At 44.8% G+C, this 27,282-nt stretch overlaps 1 protein-coding gene across 1 annotated transcript in view; it reads left to right on the top strand.

Moving 5' to 3' along the window:
- The first annotated feature begins 24,460 nt into the window (after positions 1 to 24,460).
- The window catches only part of LOC144161472 (uncharacterized), a 39,708-nt gene continuing 36,886 nt past the window's right edge, over positions 24,461 to 27,282 (top strand). Inside the window, exons 1-2 of the mRNA XM_077692126.1 lie at positions 24,461 to 24,599; positions 25,195 to 25,459. Of these exons, the coding sequence (XP_077548252.1) occupies positions 25,299 to 25,459 (161 nt within the window). The 5' untranslated portion in view covers positions 24,461 to 24,599; positions 25,195 to 25,298. The remainder of the gene's footprint in view (positions 24,600 to 25,194; positions 25,460 to 27,282) is intronic.

A 27,282-nucleotide genomic window follows, 5' to 3' on the forward strand; every position in this document is an offset into this window, starting at 1 on the left:
AAGTGAACTTGGCTCGCGATCGGCTTGTGTCGAACTCTGAACTCTGAACTGGAGATATAAGCCCTGCTAGCGTCAGGGCTTGCTGCGCCAGACAGTTATTTGTTGTTGAAAAACTTCATTTTGATCCTGGTGATCACTACGGTGATGGCTGATGAATTTAGGAAATGTTGCGTACACCCCTGAGGGGGAAATAGAATGTCTAAATTTCGTGCACGAAAATGCTAGCAGTAGAATTCTATTAGAAAACTCTGAAAGAGAAGTCTGAACAAAAATATAAAGAAAACATTGCACAGAAACGCAAGAAAGCCAAGCAAAAAGAACGAGAACTGCAGACATCACAACGCGAACGAAAGTAGATGCACCCAGGGCAACTAACACTGTTCTAATCCCCAGCAAAATGCAGCAAAACGGTTAGTCCCTAAACACAAATCGTCACTGTTGGCGCACGGCACATAATATCCACATACAGCTCTAGCCTGCCTCCCTGTCGTATACGAGATAGTCCGCTGGCTGCCGTTGTAGCGTAGCGCCATATTGAGGTCACATGCACATGGTCACATGCCCTCGGTCTCGCACACAGCACGCGACAAGCCCATTGGTGAATACTGTCGCCCGCCCCGTGCATACACCACAGTAAAGCGGAGATGGTACAGCACTCTTTCAGGCGGTGTGCTGAGGCAACATTGGAAGCAGAGATCTGAATACGGGTCAGCGGCATGCAGAAGTTTATATCTGCCCGACGGTACTCTGACTCAGAAATTCGAAAATTTCATCCAGTTACAGAATTATGAAAATTACAGCCCTCTAGGGGACATAAAGCTAGATTATGCTGCGTAGGGAGTCGCCTGCCTTTGCGGCTGCATGGGATCGTATATCCCCTGGTATTACAGATGACCATGCACCAATAAAAGAATAACGTGATGGCCCGGGCACTGCCATTGTGTCAGTTTTAATAATGTACCACACAAACTGGCTGGGGTGGTTAGGTAACTTTTGGAGGATCTGTAAAGCGCACCACAAATGGAGAAAGACCACCAATGCTGGGCAGGATGTCCTCTAATTAAATAATGTTCAGCCCCAAAGAGCTGCTAGTTTCGTGGCGGCGTAGGATGTTTTGTGGCTGCGTTTTGCTTGATGATGCTCTCGGACAATAGACCATACGCGCAGATGGCATATAAGTTCCTGGTAGCCTAGCCATCCACTTACATGTGCTTAAAGTTCTGTAAGCACTCAATCTATACTCGAACGGGGATAATTGTAGCCCAGGTGCGCAGGCCTGATCGTTTTTTTCCTAATTCCGGGAACTGTGATGCTTTCATTTTACAGCATGAGTACACACCGGGACAAATCTGGCTTGTGAATTAGTTTGAAATTGGACGTCAACGAGTCTGTAACATGTTACTTAATTGTAGCTGCCAAATTATATTTACGACATCTAGTTAATTATTACTGCCCCTCTGAGCCAGTCCTGACGATGAATCACTGTGGCAGAAAAGCACCGACCTTCCCGTAAACTTCCAGCTGCCCGCATGCATTTGGGTAAACCAAGGCACCCGCGAACAGCTCTTGCAGCACTGATTTTAAGACCCTCAATTTTTTTATACGGCTCATGCGGGACGGGCGTAAAATGTAACAAGCTAGGTAGGATTGTAAAATGCTAGGCAGGGCAAAAGTACATACGCAAAGAATTAAGTATACGGAGGAGACCCATGAAGGGCCACTCAGCATAAAAAATGCCTTAAACATTTTTCGGGGCACTTAAGTAAGCTTACTTACTTTGAAAGTGAACGCCTGGCAATACTTATTCACAACTCCTTTACGGCTACATCGTTTTTCCGTCTGTTTCTTTGCTTTTGTTTCTCTCGTTTTTCAAAGCACATTACTTCGACTAGCGTTTTTTCTGCTACACTGTGTTTGTGCCTCTGTTTTCTCTCTCGTATTCTTCGCCTCACAGCGTAATTTACGACAGCAAGCAAAGTGGCACACGCCACAGCTTCTGTATACTCAGGGTTCCGGGCAGCTAACGTTCACAAGCCTTCAGGGTCAGTTGCCGTGTGGCACGCACTATTCTACGACTTGTACTTTTTTATTTCATGGCTTTATGAATTCTGTAAAGTCGGCACATTAATCCCTGAAGGCTCCTCATTTCTGACCAATCCTTTACGTCAGTACGGGCCACGACAAAATTAACAACTACGCCAAAGATTGGCCACCTTTGGGCAACATTTGGGGGATTTATTTTGTTTTGGGTATTTATTGCAGCGTACGCTAAGCAATTAATCTTTCCTCAACCCTGCTACCATTCGATTTCGCGTGGTACCAAGTTACGGCAGTGTTCCCTATGATTTCTTCTTTTTAATTAGCCTTCGCAGTCTACGGCCAGCTAGAATGATAGACCGGCATGATCAGCCTGTGCGTTCAACAAAAAGCCTATGTTTGGGGGAGATTGCCAAAGTGCGCAGCGTCTATGAGCATTCAAGTGATACTTTTGACTGGTTTCAGTGCTTCAATGGCTGCCTGAATTTTAATGTGATGTTATGAATATTGTTGTAGCTGCCGTTTTGTTGTAATATGTTTGGTTTGATGCATGTTGCATTTGACAGGCGACTATAGTTTGCCTCCCTCTGACTGGGGTTGTTTGGCATTTGCTTTTATGTAATAAAACAGTGCGCCCATAACGCAATGATATAGCATTGGGCTGTTACAGTGGATACCCAGGTTTCGATCACATATTTTTTTACATCTTTACAGCGGCGCTTTTCCTTTGCTGGAAAAAAACAACCATTTCCACTTAATGCAGCACCTATAGCTTACCTTGTTCCTCAAAACAAAAGCAGCTCTTTCAACCGCTCTCTTCACAACTGATGTGAAGCAGTGTCTGGTTTACTTAATTATTAGGGCACGTTCTACGCTGTGTATACAGCGTGAGATATCGAGCCAAGCGAAAACGATAGCAGGGGCCCTTTGAAGAAAAATTGTCCGACAGTAGGTAGTGAGATATATACCCAGAATTGACCTCTGGAGTGTGGTGCGAATGTTTCGGCAGTTTCTGCCTTAGTCCCAGATACAATACCATCTGTGTATATTAAAATATTGGCACCCTTGGGCAAGACTTTTGAGGATTGTCCAAAGCAACATACCAAAAAAATGTTGGACTCAGGACACAGCCCTTAAGAAACACCTTGTGGCACGGAGTGCTTAGTCATTTCACCATCACTGGCGACCACGTAAGTGTTGCGATCTCCTGGGTAGTCACACGGCCATCACATATGCGTCCTGTTCGGCTATACGTGTGTGCAGGGCCGTCAAATGCAACCTTGTTGTGAAAATTTGCCCCTACAGTGATATTCTCAGCTATGTTTTTTCAGATTAAATGTGCACCGACATTGCAAAAATTGTTTTTGCTGCGTCGTCCTCACTAGAATCCATAAAAATAATAGAAATATGTCTTGGTTCTCAAAGTTCCAACCTAGCCGTTCCAGAATCATTGTTCTTCTTACCTTGCCAAAAAGAATTTAAGGTGATTTTTGTTGGTATCCATTTTTATCCGATACCGGTTTGCCTGGTTTGAGAACTGCCGCTATCCAGCCAATCTTCCAGCTTACCTCAACGTACCCCACCTTCCAGGATTTTTTGCAGACAGAGCATAGCTGCTCAAAACCTTTGGCACCCACGTCATGTAACGTCGAGTGCGTGGTGTGATCAGCACCGCGAGAAGGAGGCCAAGTGATATGGTCGAAAGTCTTTGGAGCTCTCGAAAGCTAAAAGGAAGATTCCTGAGCTTAGAGGTTTTGGTGGGGTAAAATACACGCGCATCTCTGAGGTCACGTCATTGTACTAGCAGGGTGCGGATAATGGGGCAGAATTCTTCGGTAACCCTCACTTTGCTATCAACCTTTTGAAGGGTCACCTCTGAGAACAAGGAAATACGGATACGCAAGCTTCTCAAGCTGTGGAAACTTTGTCATATACCAGTGGGCGGCATACTGGGATCAAGCTCAAAACATAACTGGCACGAACGCTGATTAGCAAGCTTGGAATGGGCTGTTGGACCTGTTTCTGTGCACTTTGATCTTGCAGCTCAAATATCGTCGGTTTAAGAAGGCTTTTGTATTCTCCGCTCTGCTTTTCTGCGAAGTTCTCGATGACGCTCCTACTTTCTTGAAAACGCTGACGGTGCTTTGGGGAGCAAACAACCTGTTTTGCATGCAGACCCAGCGTCCGATACAGCGGCAACCAATTTATCGTGAGTGGTAACACCGTGCTGTTCTCAGGAAAATTTTTGAACTTCTGTTTTATTCTAAAATGCTGTGAGTTCTCATAAGCCAACGCGTGTTATTATGACTTTAAATGTTGACGGAAGGTTTCTTTTGACGTTTTTCAAAGTGAGAAATCCATAAAAGCTGTACCAGTAGAGAGGTAGATATTAATTTTACATCTCAAGTTTTACTAACACGAATGTGGCGCCGTCCGTGTGCAAGATGTCTTATTGGGCATTTCTAGCGACGTTTAAAACACTGTCGTCCCAAGGTGTTGTCCTGTTCGGCCCTAAACAAGGTGATATACCATGAAAGCACCCGTAAGCGAATGCGCTGGTGGTAGTGATTAACCGTGGGGCCGGTTTGACTAATTCGTAGTTATGTAGGTAAAAAAATTCCTCAAAATTGCTCACAAATAACGAAAATTCTCTCATGTTTAAACTAGGTGGACGAAACCGAAACCAGTAAATTTGTGTGAACTGTTTAAAGCAGGAATTCATTATATGACGTTGTACAATACAACAATGGTACCTAATCTGAATCTATAGCGCTATAAATCAGCAAGGACGGACCGCTGTGTCGTTTCTCATGCGGGTTTGTTCAATCAGCTGTCTACGCCGGTGGAGTGTCTTAACCTCGTACAAACCAGTAAGAAAAAAATTTAATAACAGCAATGTGCTTTTGTGTTCAACAAAAAACCAGTGATATTCGAAGCTTAATTAAATCAATTACTACTTTTCACACACTTTTTTTCCTATAGGGTTTTTTAAATCTGCTCAGTGAGCAACAATAGCATAAATACAACATCAGCGTACTGGTACCTCCAGTTGAACCGGGCTGTGACTTTACAAAAACGCTCTGGAAGCTTGATACACTGTAAAAAAATGTTTAAAGGTGTCTCAGAGTGCCCGAACACTGGCATTTACGCTTTCACTGTAGTTAACAGTTTTAACGTCTATTCTTCGTAATTGATGGAAACAAATAGATTTGGGCATTCTCAAACATGCACACGGCAGCGGAAGCAATCAATGAACTTGTGTCTTAATTTTCTGTTACGACTACAGTCAATTATTTATCATGACACGTTTCGCAGCCCTGAGCACTTTATGAATCGGTTGCTTATGAAACCCTCCCGGTACGTAATGCTATCTCGGGCCACCGAAATCTATGTTTAGGAAGCCGTAAAGGAGCAGCGTTGCGACTCATTTTGCTAATATCATCGCTTGAGTTATTTACCTTCGTTTACAGCCACCGCAGATATTCGGCATGTCATGGTAGCCGCTCACAAGAATAGAACTGCCACGCCACCATCAGCAATGAATATACCATGCTCAATGCATTCAACTCTCAAGTTGCACTCACGTCCTTCTATCTCCCTTTGTGTTTCCTGAATATGAAAAATAAACTGATGGGAAAGGTTGCACAGGTACAATGAGATGACCGCAGGCAGGAATATTTCACCATATCTACGTCCAAAATTGCTTAGCAGGTACACGACACAACAGCTCACCATACAAAGTGCGCTCATGCAGTTTTGACTGGCAGGCTGAGGTAAAAAGCTACCTCCGTGTCAGCTAAATATGTGTTGATTTGCTAAATGGGTTTCTAAATAGGTTTCTAAATATGCTAAATAGGTTTCTTTCTCTGAATGAACCATCAAGATGGATCTAAAATTCGAACGTCAGTAAAGACATTCATTTTATACGCCAGGAGATATAAAACAAATGGGGCTTATTCAAACAGCATAGGGTAAATTACAAAAAAACTGCTATAACTGTGCGCGTACAACGGACAACGCAGCTTCTTTGACTATCGCCAGCTAGTACTTGAAGGGTGTGACAGACTGGATCTCAAGTTGAGTCCAATTATTTCATTTATTTTAAACGTTTTGTTTTTATTTGTCTGTTTTATTAACGCATGGGCACAAAAGGTCAAACACCGCCAAGACCTTGTGTATTCTTATTTACTCTCATGTTTTGTGGCTAAAATAGGAATGCTGTAATTATGACGTACTTGGTAAAGAAGTTGTACGTATGGCGGTTGACAGTCTTTATTCTGAAACGTGAAGTAGGCTCAGCGTAAAACCGCTAGGAGCCTCAAAGCGTCGATGTTGCTCTAGGAAAAAAGTGAGGTCCTTGGCGCATAGCGGAGAAACGCTTCGAGACGCCCTCGTTTGCTTAGGGGGCCACTGGAGTTACACGTATTAAAAAATCTGCTCTTTCAATTCGATGTCACCGAGATGAGCTAACAGGCGTTGATTTGTGACCGTAGGTTAGTTGAATAGAAGAATGATGGATATGAAGAAATTGCGTAAGTGTAAAGTTGGGAGAAGTGTCGTATTCTAGCATCATCGCATGCAAACACTCCATTATTACATAGAGGACCGAACGTTTTTCCCCGCTTTTTTCACAAACAAATAGTGGTGTGTCGTAAAAAAATATGACTGTGTAGTGCCTGTGCGACCTATCCTTGTGAATGTTGTCACCATGGCACACATAAGGTCAGTATATGAGCGCTGTTTTTCTAGGCCCCAATGGCGACATAAGGCATGTAGGTTTTGCTCGTCCGGAAAGCTCGTGAAGCAAGCCGAAGCCGACGGAGCCCAAGTAGGCCGAGCATTTTTAAGCATGTTTCGAATCATCACAATAAATAGCCTACTAAGGTCCACTGCAGGAAAAAGGCCTTTACCATCGGCCTCCAACCGGCCCTGTGCTACGCTGTTCGAGCCCAATTTTCCTATTTTACTCCTTCATTGTGTTATTGGCCTTCCCCTTGACCTGTCTCTTCGTATCATTTCTGTTGCCCTGGCGGTACAGCGGTTGTCAGTTTATCTCATTAGATGGGCAGTCCGAATACATTTCTTTTTATTAATGTGAACACTAATATCATCTCCTCATGTTTGTTCCCTGATCCACGAAGCTTGTTTCCAGTCCTTAGGTGTTACTCCTATCAATGTTTGTTCCATGGCCCATTCAGTCGACCTATGTTTGCTTTCCAGGTGTTTAGTAAAGAGCCAAGCTTCAGCTCCATATTTCAATAACGGCAGAATGCATGGGTTGTTGGGAGTGCTTCCTGAGTGCCCTACAGCCCATACACATTCTGTGCCGGATATCCGTCTCGTGATTAGGGTCAGCACCAATTATCTGTCCGAGGTGGTTATTTTCTTCTACTTCCTTAGGGTTTCATTTCCCATAACATTAAGAGGACGCTCTCGGCATGTGAATTCCTCGTTACTTTAGTTTTATTCAAACATATTTTTAGCCACATGGCCGTGCTTTCTAATTGTAGTTCGCCAAGCATTTCTTGCAGGTGTTACGAAGGCTCTCTTGGCAAGGCTGTGTCGCCTGCAAACCTCAGATATCTCGTTTCGAAGCAGACCCGTATAAGACACTCTCATTGTCCAGCCGCGAATTTACTCATCTGCTATAAAGACGCAGCAGGCCCACCTTATCTGCACCGTAAGATTGGTGGGAAGCGATTTTTAGTTTGTTCCTTACCTCTATACATTTTGTTTTTGAGCAGCTTATATTTGGAACAACTCAGAGGTTTTCATCAAGCAGAATTCCCAAAAACTTGGGTTACTTTTTTACGGGCACAGCTATTCTATTTAGGTGGATGGTGGGGTAAACAGAATACCCTATTTATTGGAAACTAAGCAGCATGAGCCATGTAAAAGATGTAGCTTAAAACCATTCTCGTCTGTACACTTTACGAGCTCGTTAGTTCTGACTGACCTAAAAAGCGAAGTTCTTATATCTCTCTTGTATCATCCCGCCGAAAGAACTGTGCATTTCCATAAAATGTTTGCTGTCAAACGAAAAACAAGATAGTCAATATTATTCAGCGTGCTTACGTTGAATAATATTGATTTTTAAGATTTTGGAAACATTGGTAGATATCTGAAAACGCAAACCACCAATTATCCTTTTTCGTACGAACAGCCCTTTTTAATCGGCCTGTTCTCAATATAGAATGGCAAACTTTGGAAGTATTACGCACCTCCACTTCTGATTTTGCAGCACAGTAATGAAGATCTGACAAGCTTCTCCTGCCATAGTTAACCGCATCACACACCTCCACCCACTCACTTTCGTTTAAAGCAAAGTTTTACTAATCTCGTTGAGCGGTTTCGCCGTCGCGGTAGAATTGACCTTAATTTGACCGCAGTCGCGGCGCTTGTTTGGCAACCTTTGCGGTGATTTGCCGGGCCAAGCTCCGCGGACCGAGCTCCACCGATAACCGCATTCGCCAAATAAAACAAAACGGCAGCTTTCACCACTCCCGCCTCAGCTGCGGGATTGGAGCATGTGCTATCCTCAGCTGGCTCACCAGAACGCGATCATCCCAGACTTCCGTCGTACTAGGCCATAACATCACCGTGCGCAGCTGTAGCTCACCAGAGTACAGCAGATGGTGCTAAGAACCCCTCGGTGCATCTGGAACTTCCTTTCGGCAAATTCCAACGCGTAAACTTTTCTAAAGAGGGAATCTCAGCGGTGATAGTAACAGAAAAATAAACTATTGCAATAAGTAGCAACATAAAACTGGGAATGACGGTTGATGACATAAAATGGCTGTCGCTGTTCAGTTGATTAACATAGTAACGATAGTTACACTCATGCCTACATCAAGAAAAAGACTGACGACTCGTTAAAGGAAGCAGGGGCTTCAGAATAACTATGGAGAAACTAGCTTTTCGGGAAGACATTATGCACGTGCTAAGACACGGGCAAGGTTCATTCAGCACAATAGGAACGGGAGGAGAAATGTTGATGAACGATTCCACCCAAAGAGGTACGCTAGAAATGTTCGGCAAAGGGGCAATGCTGAACTTGCAATATTGGCCTGCGAGTTCCTATTATTTACTGAAAAAGGGCGGAAAAGGCACTGAAGTTTATCCAAAGAAGCAAATCTACAGGATACGACAGGACAACCGTGGACCACGTCAACAGCTACGGATGAGACCTGCCACTAGAAAAGATTGAACTACTATTTTCAAAATGCCTCGATATCTTAAAGGGACACTGAAGTGATATGTAAACATTGCGGGATTACTAGCGCAAATTGTAGTCCGGAGTCCCCAGGCCATGTTTCGACCACTCTAGGCGCGTTTACGCGATTTTATTTGGTAGAAAAACTAATTCGAAAACGCTGTCCTCCTCTCTTTACGCTCGCCCATTTTCTGTGGCGTTTTCGTGTGACGTCAGGAGGGGATGAGCTGGCAATTGGCTGCGCCACGGCTGCGCTACTGCACGGCTCCCCGGCCGACAGAGTCAGTCGGCCCAGCGTTTCGTCCGCCGGCCGCCGGCGGGTCGTCGCAATCAAGGAGGTTAAAAAAAATTGCTTGGTCGCAATTCGTTCGCTTAGTTGAAACGAAGCCAGGACACGTTTGTGAATGGAAGAATGTGCCTTTCTTTGCTTGGTTTGTTTGTACACTGTATCTAGCTCCAAGTCAAGGTCGCTTCACACAAGCGCTGCACATGCGACGCTTCGCTGACTGGTACGCCAGTAGGAAAATATAAGGCCTCTTGAAGGCGGGAGAAGAGTCAGCGAAGTCAATATAGGTACTAAGCAAATAAAATCAACTGATATTTTTACCGTACAGCGTAAAACTAGGGCGCGGGAAGCACTTTTTTGCGCTGGGCGAACAAGCACAGCGGTCAGCAGCACGACTACGCATCTGCGAACGCTTTTCCGTCTACGAAATGCAATTGCTAGACGTGAGCTACTGTGGAAACTCGGGCGACGCTTACTGCACGATCGCAGTACAACAAATAGTCACCTAAGCGGCTTGAAATGCCAAAACTAAATAAAAGTGTAAACCGGTTGTACAATATATACCCTATATTAGCAAGGCAATGGCGTCCCGCTCCGTAGCCTAGCAGTCTGGGGCGCTAGGAATTCACCGCAAATGTTTTGCGAGTCACGAGTTCGAATCCCCGCGGGTACGTGCTTTTTTTTTTTTGTAAGTTAACTTTTTTGTTTTCCGCCGATGTTTTCTATATTGAGTTCACCTTTTTTGGGGCCGCAACGTTCATGGCTCCACGAACTAGTTCACAGAACGCGCGCAGGCTGGCAGTGGCGCGCTAGCGAGTTCTCGTTGGCGTGCTGTTCCCATAAGCACCGACTGCTTGCAGGCAGTGGGCACAGGCCAGAATGAACAGACCCTTGGCCTGGTGCGAACACGCTTTTTACGATACAGGCATGAGGGAGGCAAGCTCCAAATATGGGGGAAAAGCGCATGACATTTGGGCGTCTGCGGGTACGCGGAGGGCGTTCATGCACTGCGTAGGTCTCGGCTAGTGAATGCTACGACTACAAGCCGTCCTGGGAGGCTTATCTTGTGCATTTTACAGCCGACAACATGGCAGAAGCGCGGTACGATGATTACTGAGATATTGAGAATGCCCATCCAACAAAGCCATTGGTTATGTTTTACAGAACCGAAACCGAAACCGAAACTTGTGTGATTGCTAACCTTGGGCATTGTCCAATCACGGCGCCCCTCCTCTCAACGTCACAGCCTTAGTTGGTGCGGCCGCCGCAAACCGCGCATGGTAGTTTTTCTTCTTTCGCGCTTTGTAAAATAATTACCGATTTGTCAACCGGATAAACGATGAAAAGTGTGCTAATTTGAGCCAGTCTACGCAGTGCAAGCAAAAACGGGAGCTAGACAAATTCACTTCAGTGTCCCTTTAAGGGTGTCGTTAGCATAAAAAACTAACCATACTTCTGATTCTGAAGATAGGGGATGTTTAGGAGTTGAAAATTAAATTTCATGCTAATATTGTCCGTTATATACAAGCTGTTCACAAAGGTAATAGTTGCCCCCATGAGCAGCATTCCAGATTTTCAAGGTACTGGGAGCATTAAAACGCTACAGAACACACGAAGCTTGTACGGGACACTGGTGACTTATGCAATAAATTTATGGGCGGGATAGCCCGTAACCGCAAGAGCGAAGAAGTCCGAATATAAAAGAAGTAATACAAGGCACCATCGGGTAAAAGGTATTAGCAATATGTCTATAAATTGTTGTAAGACAGCTAACGGAGTTATCCAAGAATTACCAATGTATGAAGGATATCCCAGCCACAAAAGATTTGCGGGCGGCATAGTCTTCTTCAGTTGGTTGAAATAACTCCTGCAAAAGTTGTGTGACCAGGAATAAAGACGTTTGAATTCATTGGTAAATAGAAATACCCTATATAAACAAGAAGAGACCCGGTATAGACATGCAGAAAGCACCCCATTTAGCCTGAGTAGCAAAATTCTACAAGTGGACAAACATCACGACCTTGGTCAAGTCGTCTGTGCTGATCCCAACTACGAAACAGAAAACCAGTGCAGAAAATTTATGATCTGGTTTGCAGTCGGCGGGCACTTTGAAAAAAAATCATAAAAGCCTAGTCAATAGACTGAATGGCATACAACCAGTTCGTATTGCTGACCCGCCGCGGTGGCTCAGTGGCTAAGGTGTTGCGCTGCTGCGCACGAGGTCGCGTGTTCGATTCCCGGTCACGGCGGCCGTTTTTCTGATGGAGGCGAAAAGCAAAAACGCCCGCGTGTACGAGATTTCGGCGCACGTTAAAGATCCCCAGCGAATCAAAATTAATCCGGACCCCTCCAACACGGCGCGCCTCATTCCCTGCATTGCGTCGGCGCGTTAAACCCTACAATCAATCAAATCAGTTCGTATTGCTGGTGATGACACAAGGGCAGGGGTGAAACTTAGTGCCTAATTAAGCACCCTGAAAAAAAAACACAGGGAAGCTCAAACAGCTATGGACAAAATCTTGATAGCATAATGCTTTAAGGCACAAAACTAGAATCTTATATCCCCGATCCAGAAACAAGCTGGGCTGGAAGATATTGAAGCTCAAATTTTTAAAAATATAATGAATGGGGGCTGCGCATTCAATGCGACTAAATTGCAACCGGCGGACCACCAGTGTGGCAGAGTGGTCTCCAAGAGAAGGGACCACTATTAAGACAACATCATTAACTCGCAGTGCACGAGCTTTTGCCAATGGCCGTGTAAGGTGCGTTCTCAGCTAGCTCCGTGGGCACCAGTACGCGTGGACGAAAGCTCGGCAGACCGTAGATGTTCGCGTTTCTACAGCTACGCCATTGCTATCTGCATTTATTGATTTATTTGTCTATTGTGCGTCCGAAAGCACGCAGCTTCTTCCCAGTGGTGCCACTGCGGCAGTTATCTTATGAAGGTGGAGCTGGTTAGCATTTCTGCAGTGCGCGAGCTTTCGCCAGCGCCCGTGAAAGATGCGTTATCCGCTATTCGAGCGAGCCCCAAGACGCCTGGACGACAGCGCTGCGGACAATAGGGTTTCGCAGAGCGTCAGCACAACTTTTACTGGTTTGGAGTGCTGCCTTCCCCGGAAGTAACCATAACCCAGGATACCGAAGAAACTAAGAACTACGCTAGGAAGGATCTTAGGGACACAAACAGTAATCGCTCAGCTGAGAAGGATCTGGTCGTCCTGTGCAATAGTTGGCCCTCACCTTCCGTGACTGACCAATGCAACTCTGGCCCTCTGCCCCCAGAAGCTGTATAGCAGTTGAGCACGGTAACAATCAGGCCAGCGACAAGGCTGAGGCTGCTATTCTCATGATACGAAAAGGCCGCCTTTTGGAACCTGAACCTGGTAACGTTCAAGGCCCAAATATCCATTAGGTTGGATAATATAGGCTTAAGGCAAGTTACAACAGAATCAAGCGTCATGTAACTGAATAGTCGACATATTTTGTGTTACTGAGGGCATCAAGAAATGAGAGAGCATAGGGTGGGATTCTTAATTCACAGGAAAATAGCAGAGAATATGGAGAAATTCTTCAGCGTTAACAAAAAAGTCGCTGTAGCTGTTTTTACGAGAACGTCGAATCAGCATTGAAGAAGGGAAAATAGTTCATGATTGTGATGGAAAAGTTTAATCCAAAAGCCCATGAGAATAGATGGAAAGAAAGGTCAGTGGGAAACTTTGTAATAGGCAGTCTCAACAGTTAATGAGATATACCGGTGGGATTTGAGGAGGGAAACCACTTGAGAAGAATTCGCAGATTCTACTGCAAGCGAAAGACTAGAAATGGACATAGAAAGGTTTCCATTGTAAAATAAACAAAATTGACTTGATTTTGAGTGTCACTCAGGTATTATACAGAACGTGAAGGTGCTATTCAAGATACGGAGCGGGGATCAGAGGATTATTAGGTGGTAAGAAAGTCATAACCTCAAAAGAGAAAGAACGAGCTTTGTGAAAAGTAAGAATTCCGACCTCGAGTCAGTCACAGCAAAGACGCAGAATTTTAAAATAACCCGTCACAATTAATTCGCGCTTTAACCGGGAAGAACGAGGACAGGTTAGACATGCTGAATGACAACCTAACAATGGCACTTTTAGAGTCGGCAGCAGCTGTAGGTCAAGTAGCCGTGGTAGGTAACACAATGAAAACTAACTCATAGAAAGGATCAACTAATTGCGGTACGTTAGAACATCAAATTGTCAAGTACGGCGGACCAGATTGAATTGGCCGAGTGTCAAAACCTATCAACGGAATCACAACGAACGACATCCCTGCGTACAAGATGGCAGTGATCGAAGAACCACTGGAAATAGGAGGAAGCTTAAAAGCAACTAAAGGAAGTTAGTTGTAATCGGTGACAAAATGTGTGCCCTAAGAAAAGAGCACGGTAACATTATAAACAACAAAAACGAGATAACCAATTCAGCGTAATGATTTTGCACCAGGCTATAGCCCGCTAAGTTACACCAGGGAATTCTAATAGGTGTACAGGCATAACTCGGGAAGTCCCGCTAAAAACGGAAAGACGAAGTTCAAAAATGCTCTGAAGGGCATGAAAAGAGCAAACGCTGCAGGTGACGACGGCATAACCGTAGATGTTTTGGAGGAGGGAAGAGGTATTGCACAAGAAAAGCTTGTTTCACTCCTTTCCCGATGCTTACAACTCTAAAAGTGCGAACACTGACGTAATTCTGACTTAGAGGAAGGTGGACACCAAAGAGGTTAGTAACTAGAGACCCATCAGTTTGCTCTCAGTCGTGTACAAGCTGTTCATCAAAGTAATAGTTAACCAAATGAGTGACAGCATAGACTCCAAACAACCCATGGGTAAGGTCGGTAAGTCAAATTGTGATCGCATTCACGTCGTCAATCAAGTGATCTAAAAATGCAGCCAGTGTAATAAACCCCTTCACATGGAATTTATAGACTATGAAAATCATTTGATTCAGTCAGCACCACGGCAGTGTGGAAGCATTGAAAGACCAGGGGATAGAAGTAGGCTACACGAGACTCCTAGACGACGCAAATAAACGATCTACAGACAACATAATCCTTCGCAAGCCAAGCGACAAATTCCGGATCGGTAAGGGCGTACGACATGGTGATATCGTCTCGTCAAAACTGTTCACAGCTTGCCTGGTAGGGGTATCTTGAAGCTTTACTGAGAAAACATGGGATTTCAGATAAAGTGAGAATACTTGAACCATTCGCGGTTTGCAGACGACATAGTCTTCCTAATCGAGTCAGCAGCCCAACTGCAAAAATGCTTGAGGAACTAAAATCAGAAAGCAAGGCCTTGGGGTCGAAAATAAATACGGTTAAATCAAAATTAGAGATTAATAAACGGGCTGAAAGCGCCCTGTTCAGAATATGTAAGGAAATGCTAGAACATGTAGAAGTATATAAGTAGCTCGGTTATCATGTGTCAGCTGATCCCAACCACGAGAAATAAATCCGGCGCCGAATAAGTATAGGTTGGGGTGCACTCAGCAAACACTCCCAAATAAGAAGCAAGGTACTGCTGTTACTGAACTGCTGTTACTGAACACATTTATTACATACACCACTTCCTCCAAGGAAACAGCGCAACCCTTGCGTCATGAACACACCACAGCAGCATCCTGCTAGCCAACATATATTCCCATGCAAATTTCAAGTGTAAAAGTGCTGTCCTCCAGGGCCGAGGTACCTGCATCCTTAAGCAGGTACTATTACAAGCAATATGAAAGGGAACACAGGAACGCGCAGAAAACACCCTGGGACCCAGCTGTGAGTGATACGCAGCGGCCGCCGTCGGAAACAAAGTGGAAAGGGGGACGCTGCTCTAACAACTGTTCCCATTCCCGCCGTTCGTCTTATCGGCTGTCGGACGATACCATTTATCGGCGAACTGACATTAGCTGCTGCTTTTGTAGAAATGCCAGTGGGGTGGGAGTGCCAACAGTTAGTGGCAGAGCGCCCTCCTTTCCCCCTTTGGTTTTCACAGCGCCATCCGCGTATCGCTCCGAGTCTGTTTCGAGGCTGTTTGCCAGGCGTTCCTGTGTTCCCTTTCATATTGCTGATTGATTGATTGCAGGGTTTAACGCGCCGACGCAACGCAGGCGATGAGGCGAGCCGTAGTGGAGGGCTCCGGATTAATTTTGACCACCTGGGGATCTTTATCGTGCGCCGAAATCTCGTACACACGGGCGTTTTTGCTTTTCGCCTCCATCAGAACCCTTTCATATTGCTCATAATAGTACATGACATGCCTGTCTGTACAAACACTTTTAATTTATTGTTTAACGTAGCACAGCAGGCTGCTGATTGCAGATTTACCCATTACACATAAGCAGCTTTGCTACAAGCACGTTCCCTGTCCCTCTTGGTCCCAAAAGGTCTAAGTGACACCTAAAAAAAAAGGCATCAATAACATGTAGCTATCCACAGATACTGCAGCAAAAATCAATAACATGTAGCTATCCACAGATACTGGAGCAAAAAATTGCAGCTACTTGATATTTCTGCCTGCATCCAGTTCAGCACGGAAGATTTTAGAAAAACGGCCCAATCTGTGAGGCTGCTGCGCAATGTAGGCAATGATGGAAAGCTGCGCACCCTGGCCTACGGGTAATGTTTAACTTTGCAAGGGTGCTTGTAGAGCATTCCATGAAGCTGAAGCCCCAACAACTGGCAAGGGCTAAACCATCAATGCTTATGGGCCAACAGAATGCATTAGCACGCCCTCACCCAGTCTTTAGTCAGTAATAGCGCGCGCTTCTTTCCGTAAAATGGGCCTCACGAGCACGTGCTCACCCGAGCACTACATGACAAAAAGAAAACAATGTCACGCATAAGTGCAATCTCCATTCAAAAAGCATGCGGGTTGATATCCGGGTATGTCGCTTCGGTGCAGTGACACACTATATGAGCTGTTGCAACAATCAAACGTAGGTTACTTACCTAGCCAAAAAAGCCGTTTGACGTTTCGGTACACCTATGGGTACCTTTTTAACAATGAGCATATGCCGTGAAAAACGAAGCTATATATTGGCCATTAGGCGGTGCAATGAGTTCGCATAGATATGCTACAGGTAGCCATTCGTTGTGTTGATAGTGCCGGGCATCACCTGAATGATGAGGTACTCGAGCAGCAACTGAGAAGAAAGATTGCCCTTTGTTTTCAGTACTTTTGCCTCGTCCCATGCGACCAAGTATCCCATCGTCTCACAATGCTGTGCCAATGCGCTCGTTTTTGCATGGCCCTTGTTCCCTACGTTCTGGTGCTGTGTTAATCTTCTATGCAGATTGCCAATTTCGCCAATGTAGGCTGTAGGCGCACGGAATATAATAAACACCTGGAAACTTGGAGCATGAGAGCGGGTCTTTCACGCTGACAAAGTCACAACGCAGCTTGCTAGTGGGCATGTGCACGATGTGCACACCACGTTTCTTTAAAATGCGTGCAAAGCCTCCCTGATGTGTAGGACGTAGGGAATTGCAGCACATTTTGACGCAGGCCTTGTGGACGCTTCTGCCTGCTCATCTCCATGTGTATTCCTGCTTGTCGCCCTCTTCGCTTCTTTTCGAATAAAATGGTTTAGGCAGCCACAAGGACTGCATCAAAACATCCTGCAATTATTTAACGAAACAGCGCTATGCACGGCACAAAGGGAAGAAAAGACGACACAAGCGAAGGTAATCAGGTTGTCGTTAATGAAATAAGTATTTACGATTCGAGACCTGCCACCGTTAAAGTCACTCACTTTGTTTTAGAGATAAGTGACATTAGCCATTTGCAGCACCATGAGTTTGTGCCGTCTTTTTTTCCCTTTGTCCCGTGCAACGCGCTGTTTCGTTAAATGATGTACCAACTCGCCGAACTACAAACCCTGGTGCTGCAATTACCTACGTCTCACACTCAGTGAAGCTCTCGCACGCATTTTCAAAAAACGCGGTGTGCACATCGTGCACGTGCCCACTACCAAGCTGCTTTCTAAACTTGTCAGCGTGAACGATCCCCTCTCACGCTTCAAGTTTCCAGGTGTTTATTAGATTACGTAAGCCCAATGCAAATCAGTGTACATTGGCGAAACGGGCAATCTGCACAGAAATTCAAGGCAGCACCGCAACGAAATGAACAAGGGCCATGCAAAAACAAGTGCACTGGCAGAGCACTGTGAGAGGATGGAACACGTGGTCGACTAGGACAAGACGAAAGTACTGACAACTGAGTGCAATGTATCTTCTCGATTGCTGCTTGAGTCCTTCATCGTTCATACGACACCCCACAGTATCAACATACCGGACGGCAATCTGCACCATATCTATGCGAACGTATTGCGCCGCGTGATGCCCAAGTATAGCTTCGTTTTCCACGGCACATGCTCGTTGTGAACAAGCACCAAAATGTTAAATGGCCTTTTTGACTTGGTCAGTGACCTACGTTTTATCGTTGCAATAATGCTTTTACCTGCCTAGACAATATTCCGTCAAACGCTGGACTATACTACATGAGCCATTGCCGCTCTTAACTTGCAGCCGAATATAGAACCTTTCACTACTGCTATGAGATAGACCCATAAACGCACTTCAATATGGCCTTTATATTTAGCTTTTGGAAACATATTGTATGGCTGTTATGTATAATTTCACCTTTATGTTGCTATAAAAAGCACGTGCTACAGCGGCAGGTAACATTCCAAAGACATCAAAAAATGTGGTTTAACACGCCAAACCTACACTTCGGCTGTGAGAAGCACTGTAGGGGAAGGCTTCGGATTAATTTTGACCACCTGGGTATTTCTTCTGCGCACTCAAATCTCGTCACACGGCCATCTTCACGTGTGACCTCCATCTGAAATGTGGCCACTTCAAGCCGTATCTAACCGACATTCGCCTCCAAAGCACACGACCCTAGCCACTGAGCCACTGCAGCGGATTAAACATGTGAAATAAAGTGAGTTTTGGTGTACAAAAAAATATTAATCACACGTATCATTTTCCCAATCGATCTACCTTTTGAAATCTACCATACAATCCCCCCTCTACTGGCCTACCGAAACACCTTTCTCTCGAGAGGTAATCAGGCTGTTGTTAATTAAGTATTTACAATTCGAGACCTGCCACCGTCAAATCATGCACTTTGTTTTAGAGGTAAGGGACATTAGCCATTTGCAGCACCATGACTTAATTGGGTTAAGATCAGATTGAAAGCATATCTGGTCGTTGTTGAAAGAAATTATGTGATAAATTACAACATCGTCTGCAAAGAGACCTACATGGGAGGATAAACAACATGGAAGATGATTAATATATATTAAAAAAGTACAGGACTAAGCAAACTGCCGGACGGGGGGGGGGGGGGACAACAACAGTAGCACGAGCAAAAGAAGTATATAGTTATTAGGAGAAAGCTGCATTCGAGAAATGAAAATCTTTCACTCAAGTGAGCACATTAGGGTGAAGTTTGAGTAGTCTGTGGTGTGTAATGCGATTGAATGCTTTACAAAAATCGAGAAAAACTGCAGCAGTTTGTATTTCAGATGGTGGCGAAAAGCAAAAACGCCCGTGTATACGAGATTTCGGCGCACGTTAAAGAACCCCAGGTGGCCAAAATTAATCCGGAGCCCTCCACTACGGCGCGCCTCATCGCCTGCGTTGAGTCGGCGCGTTAAACCATACAATCAATCAGTCAATGCAGCAGTTTGTAAACCCGCGTCAATGGATCAATGTACATCGTGAACAAATCCTGAAAGTGGTGTTTCTCAAGTAACCCTTGTGAAAACCGTCCTGGTATTCGAATGTGATATTGTGGTTTTATAAATAATTAGCGACTTGAGAGTGGAGGAAATGTTCCCCGACATTGCATATGGTACTTGTTAGGGAAATTGAATGGTGAAGTACCGTCTCCTGATTTAAACACTGGTGCTACCTCGGCTATCCTCCAATCATTGAGAATAGTGCCTGTCATGAGAGACTGCGAAAAAAGTGCCGTAAGAATTCTACAGACTTCGTGATGTACTTTTCGGTATAGTGTGAATAATACCAGTATGATCTGAAGAAGATAAAATTGTAAGCGTACGTAAAATGGAAAGTAGTTCCACACCAGTTTGTTTTGCAAATTCAAAAACATATCGAAAGATCATAAATGTTTGCTTGGCTTGATTACATACAGATACTTGCTTCAAAGTGAGTTCAATTTCTATTCTTGCACTTTAGTCATTGGCCCAAGACTCGCTTCAATATCCCTGCTAAGCAAAGACACACTCAAAACGCACAACACTGCTTCATGAAACTATTTCAAATAACCAGAGGCCACAACACTGCAAACAGGTATACATAATGACAGGTTCCACAGCATGCAACAACGAACCTGAAAGTACATAATCGATGGGTGCACTGATGTGGCAGCAGTACCTGGACCGATGCGTCGAGCAAATGCGCCGGCTTCTGAAGGGGTGGTCTAAGCGGCCAGATGATGGATGAAGGAATGACCATTCCTGGCGGCAAAGCGTACGGAGCACCAAGGAAAGGCCAGGCAGTACTCGGGTACAGCAGGTGCAGTGTCGGTTGGCCGGGTGAGGCCCTGGCAAAGCCTTTGAAACTGGACTGAAAGGCAGCCAACCCGGACAGCCAGCAGCAGCACCTGAAAGTGCATAATCTGCGAGTGTGCTGACACTTGTTGAAGGACAAGAAAAGCACATACAAAGCCAGAATGCTTACATCAAGATGATTATTAATTGTTTAAGGCCAGTAACCTCCAAGGCAATTAAAAGAACATTCCCGCAACACCGAAAGTTTAATTTAGGTCACAGTACGAATGTATTTATTAGACACGCAGGTACTGTGGGTGGGGCATGCCTGATATATGCAAAGCTCATTGCTAAGCGAATTTGCATGGAACGCTTGCTAGCAGCGCATCTGTATCCCTAGCTTCAAATCGGAAGTGGTGAGTGCTAGTTGAGGCTGCTCCATTCCAATGCCTGGCTTGCCTTTGCAAGTTCATTTCTCCAATATCGAGTTGAGTGGGCAGGCGCCTCATATGCATTCTGAAATCCCCCCTACCCCCAGACTAAGTTATTTCCCTGCGAGGCCACATGCGCGTATTTCACCTTCAATTTCCACGTATGTGAATTCTACGCCTCTATGAACTCTACATCATGAACTCTAAGATGGGCGTCTTCATATGCGTGCCGTACTCGTGAAGCTAGGCAACAACATCAGGTGTCGTGAAATTGCCGTACTCGTTCGGTGGCGCGCGACCCGAACCCGTTCGGTGGCGCGCGACCCGTTTTCTGCCCTTGCATACTGTTTTCTCCCACCTGCACTTTGCAAATTCTCATCTGTTTAACTACACCTCCTGCGTCCTCATCTCTTGCCTTTCAGCACAACTCCGCCGGCACCCGGTCGACGCGTACGCTGTCGGGGAGCGTTGGCGAGCGAGAACGGCAATGTCACCACGCGTGACGTGGTTGCCTAGCTTCACGAGTACGGCACGCATACCACGACGCATTCCGTGGCCCGAAGACCGCGAGGCGGACGGTCGCGATGGCGGCAGCCGGCCTCGCGAGCGCAATAGCTGCGAAGCGCACTGCACGGAATTAACAGTCGCCGCAAAGGCACTGTTTGAGAGGCACATAACAAGCAAGCGTCCCCGTGTTAAAGAGCCTTGCGTGATCTCAAATAATTATCAGCCGTGTACTACAGCGCGAGCATTGTAACCAAGGTCCAGCTTCAGCGTATATTGATGCTGACTGCTGCAGAAACAATGGATTGGTAAATCCATAACGCCAAACAAGTATGCTATATTGCGCAGGCTCTCAGAGAAAATGAGATGGGGGTCTAGCGAATTACTGACCCATAAACACCACAACCCGTTCCAAAAAAGTAAAAAAAAATAAAAGAATGCGTATTTAATCCAGCAGAAACGATGTTTCCAACGTAAAATCCTTCTTTACGCTCCTCTTCACCTTCCGCACACGAACACACATTGTTCGGACGCAATGTCATCCACCTCTGACGCGCAGTATTTTATAAGGCGGTGATCGTTCTTCCTGTTCCCGCGTGTTCAACAGACGCGTAGGTTGAAAGGGCAGACATCACCCTATAAAGCTTTTATAACTGTTGATTTAAGCTTGAAATAGCTAAAACTGAACAAATCGCGCCCGCAATGACTCAGCACAAAACGAACTCCATTAACAAACAGACACACAAAAAGCGAGAGATAGTTTCCAGACTGCAATAGCAGCACCTCTACGTTTGACGAAAATTCTGTTAGTACTGTAATATTGGTAACTGTCTTTCTGCTTTCAAAGTCTTAAATGTCTTTATAACTTGAATTTGAGGTTTTTAAACGCAAAAGAGAATACAAATAAAATAACTGACATATATACTTATATTGTAAAGACGTTTTGAACTTTGTTATGGTTTTGTTTTCACGGCCGGCTTCTCAACAGAGGAGAGGCGAGAAAACAAACTACTTTGGGATTAGGAACAGGGTGGCAAACGTCGGCGTGATTGAAAACAAGGAACAGGCGCTTGCCATGGTGTAAAGAAAGGCTAATGAAACCCTCACCGGGGAAAAGACGAAGTTAGACGCAGATTCGAACAATGGACCTTCAAAACAGTAAGCGAACGCGTAACCACTCGACTTTTTTTCAGACGGTGACTAAATTGATTGTATACTTACGTAAGTCACCAACGAATATTGTCGCATGTGTCCAGTTTATACTGCATTTGTGAAATTCTGGCAGTTGTAACGCTTGTTTCTCACGCACCGATGTTGCAGACGAGGTCATATTGTTAGTACTGCAAGCGATTGAGCCAGAGCTGCCTTATTTGACTCAAGAAAAGCTATCGCAGATCAGCCTCGATCTTTTCTTCGCAGGCCACGAATGAAATGGCATGCGCCGTTAGAATTCTGGCATTGATAACGCTTCTCTGTCACGCACCGATCCTGCAGACGAGCAACATCGCGCTAATATTACAAGCGATGTCACTCCAGGCATGTCAGCCGCATACAGCAGCGGAAACCTCTGAGTTTGTAACAAGTGGGGGAAAATGTAAGGCAATATTAGAAGGCGACCGAAGCATGCGGTGGCGGCGACGTAATAGGTACAGCAAACAGGTACTGTAGGCGGCAGCGACGAGCGAAGATTTTACTCGGGCCGCCCCCGGCGGCCTGCGCAGAAATGGAAACACGCACTCGAAAAAAGCTGCACAGCCGATTCAGTTGGTTGTTGAGAAAGAGCAACCGAGGATGCAGCAACAAACGATCGTGCTTGCCGTGGTATGAGCCGAAGTACATCTTGACATAATTCGTGTGACTGTTACTTAAAGAAGGGAAAAATTAGAACGCAAACGTTTACGTCGAGCGTCTATGCCATACAAAGACGGTGCTTTTTAGTGAGATTTGCACAGAAATTTGTAGGAGAAATTTTTAGCAGCAGATATTTTATAATGTGGACAAGTGAAATTTATTGGTTAACTGAATGGCAGAAATTTAAATATGCACTCTAGAAACATTGATAAAACAACAGGCTAAACAATTTGAATTTTGTTCGATCACATGCAAATTATCAGTTTGTATTGTACTTTATCTTGTGCTGTATGTTGTACTTGCATGCTTCCAATGCTGATCAGGAAGAACATATATGTTCTTCCTGATGTTCTTCCTGAAAGCATAAGACATGCAGGGCTGATTTGTGCGATATGTCACATGTAATAATACCTTGAAAGCATATTGCAGAACTTCTAGGACTCATCGTTGAAATCTTTATATGATAAAAATATTCTTGATCTTCTTCGACATGTTTGAACATTGTTTGAACTCTTTACCATATCATACCTTTATAATTTTGCAGTATATGAACATCTAGTAGAAGTCCTTATCATCAAAGGCATGTCGTTCTACTTATTCGACAAGTCGTTGAAATCTTTGCGGTATTGGACCTTCACGATGTTGAGTACTACGAAGCGTCGTTAAATCCTTAAGGTGTCGACAACATGTCGTAAAAGTTGTTTGATTGTCGTTGACGTCTTTGTGATATAGAAGACATCTCGTTGAAATCGTTATGATATCATGCATGTCGTAGGGATATTATCGCCATATTTTCAGCTGGGATATACGTATGAGTACAAGAAAGTGCTGAGAGTGGCAATATGAAAGCTGGCTACCTATATAAAATGCAACTCCCTTGAAAAATACAACTTATTTAATACACTCACACTGCACAAAAATATGCTAAGATTCTGCCTAATTAGGCTGATACGTCGAGGACAGTGGGTATTGAAGTTTTAATGCACCTGGCTGTCCATGTCGAAGAGGCATGCAGATAGTATATGGCATCATTTGCTGATGACGTGCCTAGAAATAATCACCATGAGTCACTGAGAATACAACAAAAAGTCAACAAGAACTCCACACTAGAAAAATCATTGTGCAGACCACAACAAAAATTCCATTGAGTTCTCAATGTTTAAACTCAATGAACATTCAGTTTGTGTTGATTTTCTCTTGAATCAATAGAAACTCAATAAAACGTCAGCCAAAATTCAGAAACCATTTTTTCAAGGTCATCGGCCCTTTTACGATCCCTATCCCTGGTACAGACTCCTACGATGCCGCATTTGCGCCGAATGGGCCATTCCATACAGGGAACATTCACACAGCTAAATATAACTAGCAACTAATCATATGCGAATGGCAATCTGCTCCATGCCATGCCTGCCTGTCATCTCTGTACAACGCACTAGAATACTGTCGCAATTGCGTTAAGTACAGAGGTACACCTCTGCAACCGGGACATATGTGCAGCATTGTTGGTTTTGTTTTTCGAAGCCTCAGTTTCCTTCCGGTGCACGGCGGTTGACACGTGCCATCTTTATCCACACGAAAGCCTGCAAACAGGAAAACGAACGTTTCGCTGGAAACATGCTCGGTGATAAATTGCACCTGGGCTGAGCCGAAGTTTCAGTAGGTTGCATTCAGTGCCAGCAAGCTGTCTATTTGTCCGTGCCCGTAAAACTCCGCCCAACCAGGTACCGTTGCAATTTTTTATGAACTGTAGTCCATAAACCATGTAGTGAGACGCTCCAAGAAGGTAATCTCGGTAGCCCCAGATTACTTCTTCAGTAACTAAACCTTTCTTTAATCAGCCTTTCTCTATAGGGCGTGGGATGAGTGCTACTTAGGATAAGCCAGGTTTGTAAACTTGGTAAATTTGCTCCCGTAGATAAAATCCCCCGGAGCCGAGACTACTGTCGCCGGGTATCCAGACATTTGTGCCGAACTTTTACCCCATTCCGAAGTCAAGGCCTTGCAATGAAGAATCTCTTCATCAAAATGTTCTTAAAATTTTGATATCACAAGTTACAAATATTGCTGAGAGCTACCGTAAGTAAAAAAAGGGTTATATAAACTAAAAGAAAATGTGCAGCTCAAAAGTAAGTAGTTCTGCATGATAAGTGATCGCTGAAGGCGTCCTATTCAAATCCCAAGAATGGCAGCCGAGATACCAGAAAAGAAGCCCCGAAATTTATGTAAAGAGTGAGAGGCAGACGCAAGTGCTAGTGAGATAATAGCACAGTAGCCGAATGTGACCGCCCAGTAACGATGGCTGCATACTCCCTCCAGGTGGGCAGCAAACTTCGGAAGAAACAACGCGTTTGACAAGGAAAGCAAGTCAGGATCTTTTTCCAGCCTTATTGAAAGCAGGAATCTACACAGAAGTTGTAAACATGTCGAGTCACTCGAATGGTCACATTGACGACATTGTAGTGAACGTTGATGATGTGGAGCGTTTGGCGCATCAGAAACTTCCTTTGGTGACGAAGAGTTTCTATCAAGATGGCGCCGATCATCAACAAACTGTTGCCGAAAATTTACAAGCATACAGAAGGTAAGGCGCAAGATACTTTCTTATCACGTGCATAGCTTTAAAACAACGCTTACATAAAAACTCTTTGCTCTCATGTTCCCGATAAATCCAAATTTAGCACACTAGAAGTTACGTGTGGGACACGTGGCTCCCACACCAGATGGATACAGACACGTTTTTAGATTTTGACACCCTTATCATCTATCACGTGTGTCCAAATCACGCCCAAACACCCGCTTTCGGTTTTTGCCTAGAGCTTGTTTGAACAAAAAATACTGACCCATGACAGAGTATTTATTCATGCTGTGCTCTAGCGACTGTGTCACGGTGACGGTTCAGCGGCGCGAATTTTGGAACGTCTATAGGTCACCGGAAAAATCGTATATTTTAATCGCTCGCCAGCACATTTGTACAATGTACAAAGTTCATATGAAGCATTGTACAATGTAACCATCACGAATCCTATTGACATCATGCATTAGCGCCCAAACAAAGGTTTATTGGCCTCACCTTTCTCGTCTGAATTTGTTCAACCTGGGATCTGGGAGAAAACGGCAGAAAACGGCCTGAACTTTTCCTTTGAAAATTCTGGGACATCTAAGCACCCTTCATGATGTTGTGAATGCAAAGAATTAGGGGTTGATCGTAAAACGGATACGCCGATACTGTGTGCGCTGTCACATGTCGCAGCTGTTGTTGATGTACATAGTTCAAAGCCCACTGCGCGACAAAACTTGCAGAAGACGTAGCGCGTGGAAGACATTACAGCCTGTTCATTCGATTATACAGGGCAATGACGTGGTTCCTGCACTAGCATGTATCTAGAAGCCCCCATATCGTCGGTTGGTTGGTTGTGCGAAAGAGAAATCATTACGCGTACCCACTGTGGGGGATTGACCAAGTCGGATTGGGTATCATTGTGGAAAAGGATGAAGAATTAAAACTAAGGGAAAATATAACTGAGAATATTGCGGGGAAAGTGGTGTTAACAATTTCGAGAACCAAAAATGAAGACTAATTATAAAATGCTGTAGCTCAAATAGATACTTGACGTACCGAAAAAGAAAATACGAGATTGATTTTATTAACGGCGAAGGTGGTTAGTAAGTCGCTAGAATTTGCTGTCCGCAGTTAAAAATACTAAGAAAATGCCAATCGAAACTGAGCGCGTCCCTCGCGGCGACCCCCCAGCGTACCCTGCGAACTTTTGCTGAGCGAAGCGTATATACTTGGGGTGGGTGGCCCAAATTGGCCAAAAAACTCCAGCATTCGCCGTAATCAGGGCAACGCTTGCTTGTAACGAGAGATACACGTCAGAGCGTACGCCCCTCCAAGGTGAAATGTAATTATTGTCACTTCAAAAAAATGAAGGAAACTCGAAGTAAAGGTCGTTCCGGCAGCGAAGAAGAAGGAAATCGGCTGCAATCGTGGACTTCAACCGTCGCGATGGTTGTGAAGGTTGCGCACAGGTTCGGTACCTTCAAGTATTACGTCTTAGTGTGAGCTACCTAAATTTTTTAACAGGATTAACGACCTTACCGGATAATTAAAGCGTGAAGAGAACAAGCAATGTCCCCGTTGAAGAAACCTAACCTTGATTGCCAACATGACAGTAAATTATAAACAGAGATGGAAAGATCCAGGGGCCGGAGGGAACCTCCAGGTGTCAATTTCGGACAGAGGAGAATCGTCGGAAAGACAGCAGGAAATGGTCAATCGAAACTCAGATTGGGCACTCGGCCGCAAAAGCTGTTCAGTGTGACCTCGCACAATTGAGACTGCGCAACGTCACACTTCCACGAGTATCGGAGGTGCTCAATGTCGGGGCAGCCATAGATACTGTC

Source organism: Haemaphysalis longicornis, unplaced genomic scaffold, assembly GCF_048455015.1.
Source record: "Haemaphysalis longicornis isolate Haplotype H1 unplaced genomic scaffold, Haemaphysalis longicornis Haplotype H1 scaffold_115, whole genome shotgun sequence".
NCBI lineage: Eukaryota > Metazoa > Arthropoda > Arachnida > Ixodida > Ixodidae > Haemaphysalis > Haemaphysalis longicornis.